This window comes from Trachinotus anak, unplaced genomic scaffold (genome assembly GCF_046630095.1).
Source record: "Trachinotus anak isolate AG129_WGS33_773 ecotype Australia unplaced genomic scaffold, CSIRO_AGI_Tana_v1 ptg000024l, whole genome shotgun sequence".
Classification (NCBI taxonomy): Eukaryota; Metazoa; Chordata; class Actinopteri; order Carangiformes; family Carangidae; genus Trachinotus; species Trachinotus anak.
The window spans coordinates 6,959,071-6,972,600 of NW_027273875.1; the positions used below are offsets into that span (position 1 = coordinate 6,959,071).

General features: G+C 40.1%; 2 protein-coding genes across 9 annotated transcripts in view; one reads left to right on the forward strand and one right to left on the reverse strand.

Annotated features, from left to right (window-relative positions):
- Positions 1 to 253: 253 nt before the first annotated feature.
- Positions 254 to 10,592, reverse strand: mepcea (methylphosphate capping enzyme a). Of its 5 annotated transcripts, none has more exons than XM_071461617.1 (5): positions 10,455 to 10,592; positions 7,303 to 9,164; positions 4,972 to 5,190; positions 4,732 to 4,855; positions 254 to 4,636 (listed from the first exon to the last, which is right to left on the reverse strand). In XM_071461617.1, exons 2-5 carry the CDS (start codon positions 9,115 to 9,117, stop codon positions 4,602 to 4,604), a joined length of 2,193 nt encoding a protein of 730 aa, XP_071317718.1. In that variant the 5' UTR covers positions 9,118 to 9,164; positions 10,455 to 10,592; the 3' UTR covers positions 254 to 4,601. The 5 variants fall into 5 exon arrangements, with proteins under 5 accessions (XP_071317718.1, XP_071317720.1, XP_071317722.1 ...); XM_071461619.1 differs by lacking the exon at positions 10,455 to 10,592 and adding an exon at positions 9,631 to 10,359; XM_071461621.1 differs by lacking the exon at positions 10,455 to 10,592 and adding an exon at positions 9,896 to 10,358.
- A 191-nt stretch (positions 10,593 to 10,783) lies between these two features.
- Positions 10,784 to 13,530, forward strand: part of LOC139608133 (serine/threonine-protein kinase PAK 3) — a 41,510-nt gene continuing 38,763 nt past the window's right edge. For 2 of the 4 annotated variants that reach the window (XM_071461623.1, XM_071461624.1), the window contains exons 1-3: positions 10,786 to 10,984; positions 11,892 to 11,958; positions 12,061 to 12,152. The gene's annotated coding sequence lies outside the window, so the exon portion shown is untranslated. Of the gene's footprint in view, positions 10,985 to 11,891; positions 11,959 to 12,060; positions 12,153 to 13,530 lie in introns of all 4 variants that reach the window. The other 2 variants (XM_071461626.1, XM_071461627.1) reach the window with 2 other exon arrangements.

Genomic DNA, 13,530 nt, shown 5'->3' on the forward strand with positions numbered 1-13,530 from the left:
ACAGCTATGGGAAGACCACAAGTATTGCTCACCAATTCTTATCAGAGCAGCTTTTGAATACAGGTCATGCGAGAGATAGCAAAATGTGGCATGACTAATAAGATGGAAGCCAGACAACCCACATAACAGACTGTTTACTATGAAAACAAAAATTAATTTGAGAGTAGTCTGTTCCTTATTGTCTTAACCCACTTCCACCCAAAAAAGAAATCACCTTACAATGTGCTGTATAAGCAAATACTGAACCACCAAATCTGGAACCACTTTTAATCAATTAAAATGTTACACAGAGAAACATTCAGATATATTTGTTGTTCAGAGGCATGAAAATTAAAAGCTTCCCTGACAGAGGGCCTGTTTTATTCCAACAGTTCTTCCATAAAACCGGTTCTAGGAAAGTTAGGGTACATGTAAAACATCAACTTGAACTGCAAAAAATGTACTAAACTAGTTTAATTCCCTCGAGTCATATCAGTGCAAATTCACATAAAGATGTGAATTTTAGTGCCATTAAAAATCATACACCCCTTGAATTTATGCATTTGTTGTGCTATCTCTTTTTTTCCTTTAAGACATCCAGTTTAAGCTCTTTTATTACAGTTTAGGAACAAGTTTATTTACTTTCATGTTACAAAACCTCTAATAAATGAGAAGAGGGTACACGACTGTAAGTAGGACTGTTGCTATGTCAGAGCATTATTGTGTTTCTGATGAAACTTCATTATTTCACTGAGAATGCTGCTCAAATGTTATAATCAGGTTGTAGCTACAGGTTTTACACATTATAGTTTCTATTTGAAGTTGTTAAAAAACAATTGATGATTTCAGGGTATAGGACGAGTTGAAGGTAAGAAACTGTAAGCATAGTGTTGAATGTGAGGTTTACTTTCTGTGGCATTCACAGATCTGTTGCACAAAACAGGATTACTATATTACCTACATCATGTTGTGAAATAAAAGCCACAACAGCTTTCTCTTGACAACATGCCAGATAACGAAATGCTATCATTCATTTAACTACTTCTTGGAATGCGTCCCAGTCTTAAAGGTTGCAAATACAAAACATGTGAATACATAACAATAAATAAAATAAATTTTAAAATACAACAGGTTGTGCTTTCATTGCAGTCTATCTGGTCATATTTACCTTTTGTTTTCTTTGCAACATGAAAACCTGGACGCTAAAGCTTCCACATTCAACACTACACAGGTTTTCTTAACTTCAATCCATCTAACACTTAACTTGAGATGGAATTGATTTTTGCTGGCTAATAGGGCAGAATTATAATTTTAAAGAGCAAATATTGCACAAAATTATACTGTAAACTATAACCTGAATATGAGATCTGACCATCCGATGTTTTGAAATAGTAATATTTCTCACTAGCATTACACCCTGTTGATGCAAGGGTTGTAACATTGCTTACACCCTATTTTTTTTTACGTAATTTAATGTCATTCAAGACTTTGCACAACTTTGTGCAAAACCTCAAGGGAAGTACAAAAGTTTTTACAGCACTGTATATAACAACATATGGTTTCACATCTCCAGCAAAGACATGCTTTAGCTTGAATACCTGGACTTACAAGTCAGACCTATTGGGTTGAAAATCTATAAGATACCGCTGCTGAGACAGTAAGGTGCAATCTTTAACACAAATTATCTTTCAACAATCATTTTTCAAAATAAAATGTCTATTATGTGACCTGCAAAAATGAAAGCTTTTGTTAATAACGCAAAAAGCAAAATGCCCTTGAAATTACAGCAGTGGGCTGATCTAAGCCTGAGAATCCGATTGTCTTAGCTTAGGAGGAAGGTGTGATTTGGTGCTTTGTGTTTGTTGAGCCAATTCACTTGCAATTCAAAATGTAACCTGAAGCTTCATTTAATAGGTTAATCAGTGTTCCACAACTTGTTATAAAAAGTCTGATGGAAAAAGTATGCAAATCTGTCTCGGTTTTGAATAATTTTAAAATGTCTATAGCATGTCAAATGAAGTCAAATGAGAGTGCGTTAACACAAACACTCCTTTCAAACAGTTTATAAAAAAAAATAATGAGCTAATCTAACAATCCATGTGCCTGCCAGGACAGAAAAAAAAGCAAACACATCAGAACTTTGCAATGTACATTTTCATTTGTTGTTACAGAGCCGGATTAGCGATCCGTTTAAGGACGAAAACTCTGACCTGTGACTCACTTGCAAATTGGCAGCAAACATTTGAAAACAAGACAAAAACAAATCCACTGGAAAATGACAAAAGCAGTTATGAACTTAATATTGACAACAGTGAAACAAAATTTGCAAACTTATTTACATTGATCACGTACTAAAACAGAAACATACATCATCCATCTTCTCCTACCCTAGTGTGCCAAACGCTGTGACTGAATCAGTCACCGAAAAAAAAAAAAGGGAAGATTTCTGTCCCAGCCACTTAAACTGAAAGGTTGTAGATGAGCAGTGCTCAGTGCACACCAATGAAGATACAATCACAAAGACTGACTATCTGTAACTCATAACTGTCCTCATTAGGCCAAAGACTAAGATGACAATGGCAGATTCTGTTAAATTCAGGAGCAAATGACCCATAAAATATTTTGGCAGCGCTTCAATACAAACAGCATATTAATATTGAAATTTGGTACAAAGTCATATGGATATATTCCAGTACTTTTAATAACAATCCATTTTCTAGAAATGTAATTATTTGTTCAGCCTCACAGAAGGTGAGTGTAACTCAGGAGCTACAAAAGCACTAGAGTATTCTAGGTGATTCTGATGCTGTTTGAATTAGTGTCTGTCCAATAGTGATGATCAGACCATACAAAACTATGTATGTGCTAGATTTATACAGCACTGAAGAAGCTGTAGCATCTCTACCAATAGGCCTCTGCCTTCAGTTTCTCATTTATCCTCTCAGTCAGTACCTCATGAAGGACACTGCAAACACATAAGCTATGGCTTAACTGTCAAAAAAGAAATAGATGACTGCATGCTACACATCTACTTTGCAAAATAGTCCTTGTGGTCTCTGAGCTGAACTATCGTGAGCTGAGCCCAACTCCTGCTTGTCATCACAGCTCAAATGTGCCCCCTACCATTAGGATGGAGCATCAAAAAGGCTTGTGGAACCCATGAAGTGATGTGTTGCTTCTTAAATGGTAACAGTTTACACTCAAAACAGCCACCAAACTTTTTTTCTTGAAAACATAGATGTCAGATTTTTCAGCTTATGTATGTAACATTTTAGATGATGTCAGTTTTAAGATGCCACACTGAGTATTCCCAATGATAGTAAGCCTTACTGAACTATATGGTGTCTCCATGTATATTGATAGAATCTAATGTTTGGTTTGGTGTGGTGTCTGTCACTGTGGCCACTGACTCATCAATATGCCCATCATTAACTTTATACAGCTGCTTTCACTGCACAAATGTCACTGTGTGGGTAATGTGATGCAGATAAAGGGAAAGACAGCACTTTCACAACATTCAGCATTTCAAAGGATGTTTGTTGTCTTGGCTGTTTTGAGTGCACCTTTCTCATTGTGTATCATTATCTTTATCACTTAAGACACACCACTTTTCACAGGTCTTCAACTTGTGCAATTCAGGAGCTTTTTGTATTTCAAAATGTGGGGTTATTCTTTTTTACAGCTCTGTAACAGATTAAAGTTCACTCAGCTCTTAGGCCCATTTTACAAAATAATGACATAACAAGCTACATGCCAGGGTTGGGAGACAGACAAATACATCAGCTATTAGTGACACACTGACTCTATGGCTGATGGACTTTGGCTGTTTTTAAAATCACCAAAATATGTAAATTTATATGTCTGCTGCAACAGGATTCAAGGCCCCAAACTAAGAACATTTTCTATGCCATCAGTATTTGCAATGGAGCTGGCAATTAGGGGCCTCGATTACCAACAGCCTGCACAGTGTTCTTCACCTGTACTTCAGCGTGGCTGGAGACTTCATGTCAGTGATTTGTTCACTGGCTTTGTAATCCAGTGAAATACGGTTTTGCAGTGAGCTGATCTGGAGAATACACCAGCTACTGCCAGTTAAAGTGATAACGCTGGCCAATTGAGAAAGTCTACCTTTTATCCCCCAACCCTAATATGTATGATGTATGGTGATGTGGTGGCACAGAACAAAGTTATGAAAGTAAAGATATATGGCCAAAGGTATTTAAACATGTGTTATGGCCTTGCATTAAACTGGGGCGTCATTAGCATTAGCACAGTCTGAGGAAATGATCAGATGAGCACATCTTCCACAGTCCGGCCGAACTATGATGTTTGGCTCCAGGTTATACATTGTAGACCTCTTTCTGAGTTCACTCCATACTTTAAGAATTTGTAGTCACAGAAAATTCTGATAGGTGCCGCCGCTCGAAAGATCTTGTGTTTGCAAAATTAATTCCACGTTTGGTCCCATTCCTCCTTTCTGAATTTCATCTTCAGCATCTGAAGAGCTGGAGTAACTGTTAAGGATTCACGATGACTCCTTGCAGTCCAGGGCAGCTGGCTGGCTTGTATGTATGATGGTGGTTCAGGCTACTCACATTCAATGATCTTCAAGGCAGGAGCGGTCATTTGTGAAATAAGTAGATTGGCCTCTGAAAACCTGTCAAAATGAAAAGAAAAGTTGAACATACCATCCAGCTACAAGGGTGAACAACAAGAAGGTCATAAACTTGCCCAGACATATTACCGCCTTACCTCGTATTGAACATTTAGGGGCCCCAAGGTACTCGAAACTGGTGAAGCCCACCTCAGTTGTAAGGTACGATGAAAACTGGTCAGGTTTGAGGCGGATGCTGTGATAATTCCTGCTAATATTATCCTGTCAGAGAAAACAAATATTTCTTAAAAACAACCAAGTTTTAAAATCACTGAATGCTGCCAATATCCTTTGGTACAAAAGTCATGGTGTGCATCACAATCATCTCAGTTTCTTACAGTCAGCTTCCTCCTCCTCACGTAGGACTCCCACGGCTGTGGCTCCAGGATGAACATGCCTCCAGGACGGAGATGTCTGTAGACTCTCTTGAAGAGTCGCTTCAGGCCACTGTCCCCCCAGTTCAGGTGAACCCATTTGGTAACGCTCAGGCACAGGATCACGTCGTACTCCGGCCGCTGAGTCAGAAGCAGGTTATCATTCTCCAGCACATAATTGGCCTAAAGGAGAGAAGAGGCGCGGTGAGAAAAAACGGCTTTGACAGGATGAACATTTTTGAGCGATTCAGTGCTGTTCAACGATTTTGTGACATATTGACTCTTTGGTCCTTCATCAAATAAAAATGCTGAACTTTAGGTTGCTCCCTGCTTCTCTCTGTTTTGGATCATTGTGAATCAAATAATGATTGTTCAAACTAAATTAGCTGAATATGACATGTGGGTCTTTGGGCACTTGCAAATGGGTATTTATTTTCTGACATTTTACAGAATAATAAATGATTATTTGAAAAAAATAAAACAAAATTTGATTAATCCATAATGAAATTTATGAGTGCAACAGCTGAAAAAGTTTACATGCTCCAACAAAGAGTAGAAAGGGCAAAGGTACACAGCAACCTGGGTTAGAATACACAGATATTTCTGATTATAATATAATTGATTAGTATAGCAGTAAGAACCTATAAAGGACTGATATACATGAGTTGAGGAGAAACAGAAAAGAGTGTTATTTGATCCTGATCATCTTTTAAAGAAGAAAGAAAACTTGATAATCACAACAGAGCTTTTTCACATTGAAATGTCATATCAGGAAAAGCACTGCTGTTACTAATTACCTCAGGTTTGGTCTACCACACATCCAAGATGGGTGATAAAAGATCAAGACTTCCTCCTAATCACTGACACGGTTTCTATAATTTTATAATTTGCCAATTGATAAGAATTTAGCGATAAGGAAAACACCAACTATATCAAATCCAATATGCTTCCCTTCAGCTTTCACTTGATACCAGGGAAGGTTTGTCAAACAAATATTACACAGACTGACATTTCTCTTTCAAATCCATCTTGTATTGTGTAGACTGAGGCGCTCGTCTTGAGGCCTTTCACTGATTTACAGAATAAGCTCTGTGCTACACTGCCATTATCTCTAATGCTCAAAGCAGGAGGGGGGCAGTTGTCGATTTCATTCAGAGAACTACAGTTTCTGCATCTAACCAATTCATGTAGCTGCCTACATACAGCCTGTAGGCACAAGGCCAGTGGAGTGAAGTAACTTTCATAGAAACTAGAATAATAAAACCCTCAATGAGAATCCTTAGAGCTGATAAAAGAAAAGCTGTTGGATTATTTGCCAAATTCTCAACCAAGGGTGGCAAGTGAAAAGCTGATGAACATAAGTCTGGTGAAAAGGACAGACTGCTGCCTCTTTGCTGCCTCTAGACTAGGGAGCCTCTAGTTGGAAACAAACAAGATTTATATAAATTAAAATAAATTAAATTAAGATTCATATAAATGAAGAGACTCAGAAAATGAAAATGGTGCAGATGCTTCATTATTAGAGGATGTAACTATAAGAGATGCGGAACAACGTGTTTGCTTTATATATCATCATTATTAACCTATAATAAGGGAGAAGCTTGGGCCTTTTTGACTGAGTGCTGAGCACTTCTGTTTGTCAAGAAAACAGGATCTTAAACAACTCATCCAATCACACAAACTCTGACCTATGCTCTGAAAGATGTACGTGACTGATCCTTCCACTTTTGAAGGCCTACAACCAAGACCTGATGACAATCAAAAATATGAAATGTATAAGACCCTGATAAATCAATCTACACCTTGTTTTAGTTATTATCTTTTATACTTGTTTCAGTGTAACCATGCATACAATTTAGAGCTGCTATTAATTTTCCCAGTAAGTTAATAACATGTGTGTTCTCTACATAGGCTGCATGGTGCAGGCTGTGCACTATAATGAAGCTGACTCTGCTGTGAGGGTGCTATGCCCAATTTAGATACAATTAACATCATCAGGTTCCAGGGAGAATAAGTGGGCACTCAAATTCTATCAAGTCCTCTGGTGAAGTCAGTCAGAGCTCAGAGAGTTTCCCCTAACATTTAGTCTTTTTTAGTCATTTCTTAACAGGTCTGTTTGGGTGTGTTTAAGGGCTAGTTTCCCTTGTCTTAATGATTATATATCATGCAGATATAATGTAGGCAGTGCCTCACAGTGAAATACTAAATTTAATTTTACTTTCATCTAGGCTCCCAAGATGCAGTAACATGGCAACCACCCTGCATCAGATGTTCACACATAGAATGCCATCTTACCTTGATGAAGGAGACATTTGAAGGGAACTCCCCGGGCTGTGTGGTGGGTGTTTCTGTTAGTGGAGGTGCAGCGATGGGCCCCCTGGAGATCCGCAGGGACATAGGAAAAGAGCAGCTTACAGAGTGATCAGCAGGGGTTGAATCACAATCTTCCTGCTCCATTTCCTCTGTTTTGCTGTCCTGCTTCTGGGTCCCTGCCTCATCTGTGTGGCAGGAGTCCTTGTCATTTACAGCGTCTGCAGGGCCACTTTCTTCTTTCACTGGTTTCTCATTTTCATCCCGTCTCTCGTCTTCATTGTGCTTCTTTTCTGTGCCTGTGTGACTCTCATTTCCATTCCTCTCCTCCTGTTTAGTGCTCTTTTTCTCCTGCATTGCACGCCTGGCCTCTTGGGTCTGCAGCTCAGAAAGATAATGTCTGATGTTCTTTCGGGCTGCATGTACCAGTCCACTGTCAATGTCCAGGCCCAATATACGGGCAGGTCTAAGCATTTTGGCAATATAAAGTGTTAGGTGGCCTGCGTTGCACCCCAAATCCAGTACGTCTTTACCTTCAAACCATTCTGGACGAAGCACACGCACCCGTGGGTCTTCACTAGCGCCTGGGTTGCGGTAGCCATAATACTTGTTGTAGTTCCCATACTGGAACTTCTTGTGTTGCTCCTTCGCCTGGTTGTGGGGCTGCTGGTGCTGGCGGCCTCCAGGGCCTGTTTTAGGGCCACTTCTTGGTGTGTGGAAAGACTGAGAATTTCTCTGTCCCCCTGTACTACAACTCCTGTCTCCAGGTCCTGACTTTCCAATGGGGGTAGAATGGGTTACCGGTGTCTCCATTTTGCCAGAGTTGCGCCTACGCTTGCGTCTGCTTGTGTGCTGGTTTGGTCCTCCCAATAAGGAGGAAGTGGAATCCTCCATAGATACAGATGTCAACTCCTCCTTGCAGCTGGCTGAGTTATCAGTTGAGGGCTCATGGGAATCCCCTGTGACACTGGAGAAACTGTTGGACTCTTTGGAGACATCTAGTGCAGAACATGAGGCTAACATACCTGGAAGCGGTGTGGATGTGCCAGTTTTAACCTCACCCTTTCCTAATTCTGAGAGGTTTATCTGTGTGGCTGAAATCCCACTGCCACCTCCACCACTTCCTCCTCCTCCTCCTCCATGGTGTCTATTGCGGTGTCTCTTCCTGCCACCACTCTTGTAGGGAGACACCAAAAAGCTGCTGTCTGCTATCCCGCTGTTCAGGTTCAGCGGATCTGTGATGTCTCTGGGGATAAGGATCTCCACAGGGTCTCGACTCTTTGCTGGCAGAGGAGAGGATTTGGGTGTCTCTGCATTCAGTGCCTTGTTGACCTCCTCATCCAGCAGACTGTTGAGATTCAGTGGGTCAAAAATGTTCCCACCCAGAAGGAAGTTGGTAGGCAGGACGGAGTCACTCTCAGAGTTGGCCCTTCGTCTCCTCTTGCCAGATGTCGGATGCTTGAAACTAGAGTTTGCTGTGTTGCGTCGTTTCGTTAGTTTCGTTTGTTGCTGTTGTTTGGAATGATGAAAGCTGTTCCTGCGACTGATGTTATTCTCGTTCCCTCTGGCTCTCTGTCCAGCACTGTCTGAGTGGGTAAGCGTGTCAGTAGTGCTGGTGTGATTAGGTGAGGCTGCAGTGCCGGGGACAGGACATGCAGCTGCAAAGTCAGGGGTGGCTGCGGTGCCCTCCACCATTACAGATATATTACTGTAACCTCCAGTACAATCTGAGAGCTGCAGAGATGAAGTTGAGCTGGCCTGGGGACTGCCAGTTTTTACAGTATCCTCATCGACAGACATCTCTCTTGGTTTCCAAAGCTGATGCAGACATGGAAGTTTTCCTAGACCTGAAAGTCCAAGAGAACATCAGTTAAATAAAAATCTTTAAAATAATCAACTGAATAGTGTAAATCATTTTAAGCATTGGGGAACAATATTACATAAAGGTAACTCTCACTTCTTCACTGTTGCTGCAATCTCACACTCTTGCAGACTAATGCCACTCATACCAGTCTATGCTGATCAACATTACTACTAAGTTATGCTTCTGGGATCCTCAAACCTACTTTAAGAGCCCTGCGCCCTCCAGGGGGCAACTTAAAAAAAAAAAAAGGGTGATCTTAGTTCACGTCGTGGTCAATTACTCTGTATTTACAAAGGGGGGTGTGCAGGATAACCGGTTACTTTCCTCTGTCGTTTCCAAAGATAGTGTTGCACTAACAACAAAAGTCTCACTTTAAACGCAGAGTCTCAAACGCTTACACCATTATCACACTTGAGGACCTGAAGCGTGTCTACTCGGGGGTTACTGACCTGAAAAGTTTGGGAGTCTCTATGTTATCTAGTTAGCAAGCTAGCTCCTAGCTTCTCCACCGCGGGCCAGGAGACTGAAACGTCGAGTAAACGTTCAGCTCCGCTCCGGTCAAGAAGCGGCGTTAGACAAACAGTCAGGTACCCACCTCGATACGCTGCTGCCTGAATCCTCTAAAACCGTGAGTCACATTCATGAAAGTGATACTACCATCCAGATGGCTACTAACAGTCAACAGTGTAGTCACCATCAAAATAACAGTCTAACCTCGCAGTTCTCCCCGCCTCCGGCCGGACTGTCACTACCCCGCACTCCCTCGACTGGAGCTAACGTTAGCGCAGCTAGCACACAAGTGTCCCTACATCAATGCAACGGCGGCGGGCAACACAAACACACACTCCGTGCCACTCTGTCGGCCGCAAAGCCTCCCCTGTTCCCCAAACTGTCTTGACGACTTCTTCAGTCAACTCCTAGTCGCCCAGCGTCAGGCAGGTTGGTGAATAAATTATTCCACTCGCTGATAGAGTCGGCATGGCGGCGCATCCGGGCTCCGAGCTGTAGCCCAAGATGACTGGGGCGGAGATCTCTGACTGGTGCCCGCAAGGTGGTGGGGAGGACTCCGTCTTCAGGATATTATAATGAGCCCGACTGAGCCTCATGCTGGTTAACTGATAATACTGATTGTTTTCCTTATCGACTGAGTCAACTATTGTTAAAATTGGATTTCAGATTGGATTGTTTGGTCACAGGATGAAAATAACTGAGCAGCACTTCTCAAGTGAAACCACAGTCAGACAGCCAAGACAGAAAAACTACAATTACTCACATTTCCAGACACTGGAATCTGGTGAATGTCTTTGTTTCCTTAATAAATTACTTGAACGAGCAAAGTTGTTAACAATACATTTTATAGGTCCTATCGATCGATTTATCAACAAAACGTTGTAGCCCACACCCAAAAAAAAAGAATTAAAAATAAATAAATAAATAAATACTTTTATAATCATCTTACCTACAATTGTAAATATTTCCCATATTCATGCTTGGAGGAATATTGTAGAAAAATACAATTTCAGACACCCCCTAAAGTGGGCCATACCATTTCTTAACCGACTTTCCAGGACTCTTTAGAACTTTTTTTTTTTTTTTTTTTTTCAAAAAAGCACATAGCAACAAATCTAGTGATTTTTATTTTATATTATTTTTTGTGGACACACCTTCTAGCTACTTTCTAGAGACGCCAGTCCTGGGTCGAGACGGCACCTGTGTGTCTACTCTGTTCAGGTGGAGGCGGAGAGACCACACGGCTGCGCATGTGCAGGCTGTGCACCATGAGAGAGAAAAAGGATAAGAAAGGTATTCTGGCCCTTAAAAACTTCCTTTGAGAGTGATAACTTTACAGCCAAAATCACAACACAGTCTTTGTCTTTGACTTATGTGATTGGTGATTTTGTTACACGACATCATGGTTATAAAATCAGGATTTTAGCAGTGCTGGGCAGCAGCTTGGAAATGGGTTGGAAATGAGTGCTGGTTAGCATGTAGTCCGTATGGGCCACGTTTAATTCACTATTTTTCATTCACTTTTTAAAAGGTAGTTGGCAACGCTGGTCTGGGTAATTGAATAATATTAAAAATCTATGTGCACTTAAGCCTAAATATTAATAAGTATTGTACCAGCAGTGGTGGAGAGTAATTAAGTAAGTACTGTAACTAAGTACAGTTTTGAGGTGCTTGTACTTTACCTGAGTATTTCCATTTGATGGTGTTTTATACTTCCACTCCACTACATTTCAGAGGGAAATATACTTTCTACTGCACTACATTTATTTACAAGCAATGCTGTGAGAACTGTAACACTAGCCTAAGTTAACTGGAGCACACACCAGCATTGTACTGGGTTCTCGTTCGCCCCTAAGAAAAAGTCGACCTTACAACTGTCATTGTATAACTTGCAGTCTGCAAAATATAGGCTAGTTATTACTACATAGCTATTAGTGTAAATATACATTTTTTTTCAGTTTTCATTTCTGAATTTTCATTCTGAATATTCTAATTACCATATTGTGAGAATTATCATTTGTAGTGCTTATTACTGAATGCAATGTGCAGAAAATGACTAAGGCCTAGACTTTTATGTTTCAGAGTGCATTTGAGCAGCCATGATGAAACAGAATGATTTGCAGCCTCTTGCGGTTTATAAATTAAGGACTAAATGCAAAAATCATCCTGATTTTTACACTTATGTTTTCTCTCTGCACAGATGGAGGAGTGACCTATGTAACATGGGTCATGAAGGTATGCAACATGAATGCAACTTCAAGCTCATGGTAAGGTTGCTCACAAAAATCATTGCCAATTTTGCTTGTTGCTATATGTCAGTTCTGAACTGAAAGACTTCTTGGTTATTATCTTTGAATTTTTTTTCACAGCATCGCAGTCGTGGCTAAAATCCACAAACCAGTTATTGGTGTTTTGGTGTAATGACACCTTAACAGTCAGCTTCACGGCCACAAACTACAAGGTAGGCTTGTTCATCTTATCATTGCTCCCCTGACAAGTGTCCATCAGCCTAAAATTAGAGAGAATTTAGCTGAGGTAAAGAGCAGCTCCTTGTTCCTTCTATCTCTACACTTCAGTCTCTGTTGAAGCTATACAGTAGTTCAAATTCTCTATTATTCTGCGACCCACCTGCCTCTGGATCATCCTTGTGCTCTGAATGTTATTGTTGGTGAGGGATCAAAGTTTTACACCATAAATGTATAAATAAATATCATTGTATACACATAAGTTATCTCATTTATGCAGAGTTGCTGCTTATAGAACAGTGTGTTCTTGTAAAAAATTAAAGTATAGCAAAGGAGTACAACTGGCACTGTTTCTAGAGTCTGTGCAAACTACTTTGTTTAATTATTCCCATGCATCTATCATGTTCTACCAAATTAAGATATCTAATCCATATACAATCTATCTAATCTAATTAAGATTTCTCAATGTTCCTTAGTCAATGAGGGGCACAGTAATTATGTAATGAGATACTGTGCTGAAGGTGGTCAGGAGGAGATATGAATTTTGAGATTTTAGTCGTCCTCCAAATAGCCACTAGGGGGAGACAAAAAATGAGCTTAGCAATATGCAGCACACCATAAGCTGCATTTACACCTATAGAGATACACGTTGGCAGTAGTTCAGTTCCCTCTCTCTCGCTCCTTCTCTTTAGTCTCATCTTTGTATTCATATTGTTTAGTCGTAGTCATGATGATTTTATTGCTGCATTGCTGCAAACGGAACCTTAAAATGTTACTGTTCAGCTTTCCCATTAAGTTGGTTTATTTTGGAATAAGAGGTGAGGGAATACATTTCTTTTCAGAGAGTAATGTTATAGTCATGAGAAATTCTCACAATGTGGTTGGCGTGATTAATGAGTCAAAACATCAGAGCGGCCTCTTTCCACCCGGAGAGAGGCTCCAGCCCCAGAAATCTGCAGCTGTGGCAACAGGAATGTTTGTGTTTTTAGGTAAAAGATGCCTCCAGTGAAAAGAAAGGAAAACACTACCAACCCTCAAGGAATCTGGCAAGGTTTTGTTTTGAAAAACTAATGGAATCTGCAAGATATTTTTTTATAGTTTCTTTAGTGACACTATGGGCTGGAAGTTGTTGCTGCAATATATTCTTCCTTTTTAACAATAATTCTATTTATTCCCAAATAAGCAGCTCTAACTCTAGGCTTTTACTTACTAATGTGAACCCAGCATGTATATCCACTTGAATCTGAGATTTAAGTGGATTAAAAGACTGATTTAACCACCTGCTGGCATTTACATACAAGGATATAACAATAATAATAACAACAACAATAATAATAATAATAATAATAATAATAATAATAAAAGAAATACTAA

Bases quoted from the DNA above. Each gene is read 5' to 3' on its own strand.
- mepcea (XM_071461617.1), bottom strand. From the start codon at position 9,117: ATGTCTGTCGATGAGGATACTGTAAAAACTGGCAGTCCCCAGGCCAGC. The intron at 5,191-7,302 runs GTAAGATGGCAT...TCTCTCCTTTAG, and splicing joins CAAATGTCTCCTTCATCAAG to GCCAATTATGTGCTGGAGAA. The intron at 4,637-4,731 runs GTAAGGCGGTAA...TCATTTTGACAG, and splicing joins CCCTAAATGTTCAATACGAG to GTTTTCAGAGGCCAATCTAC.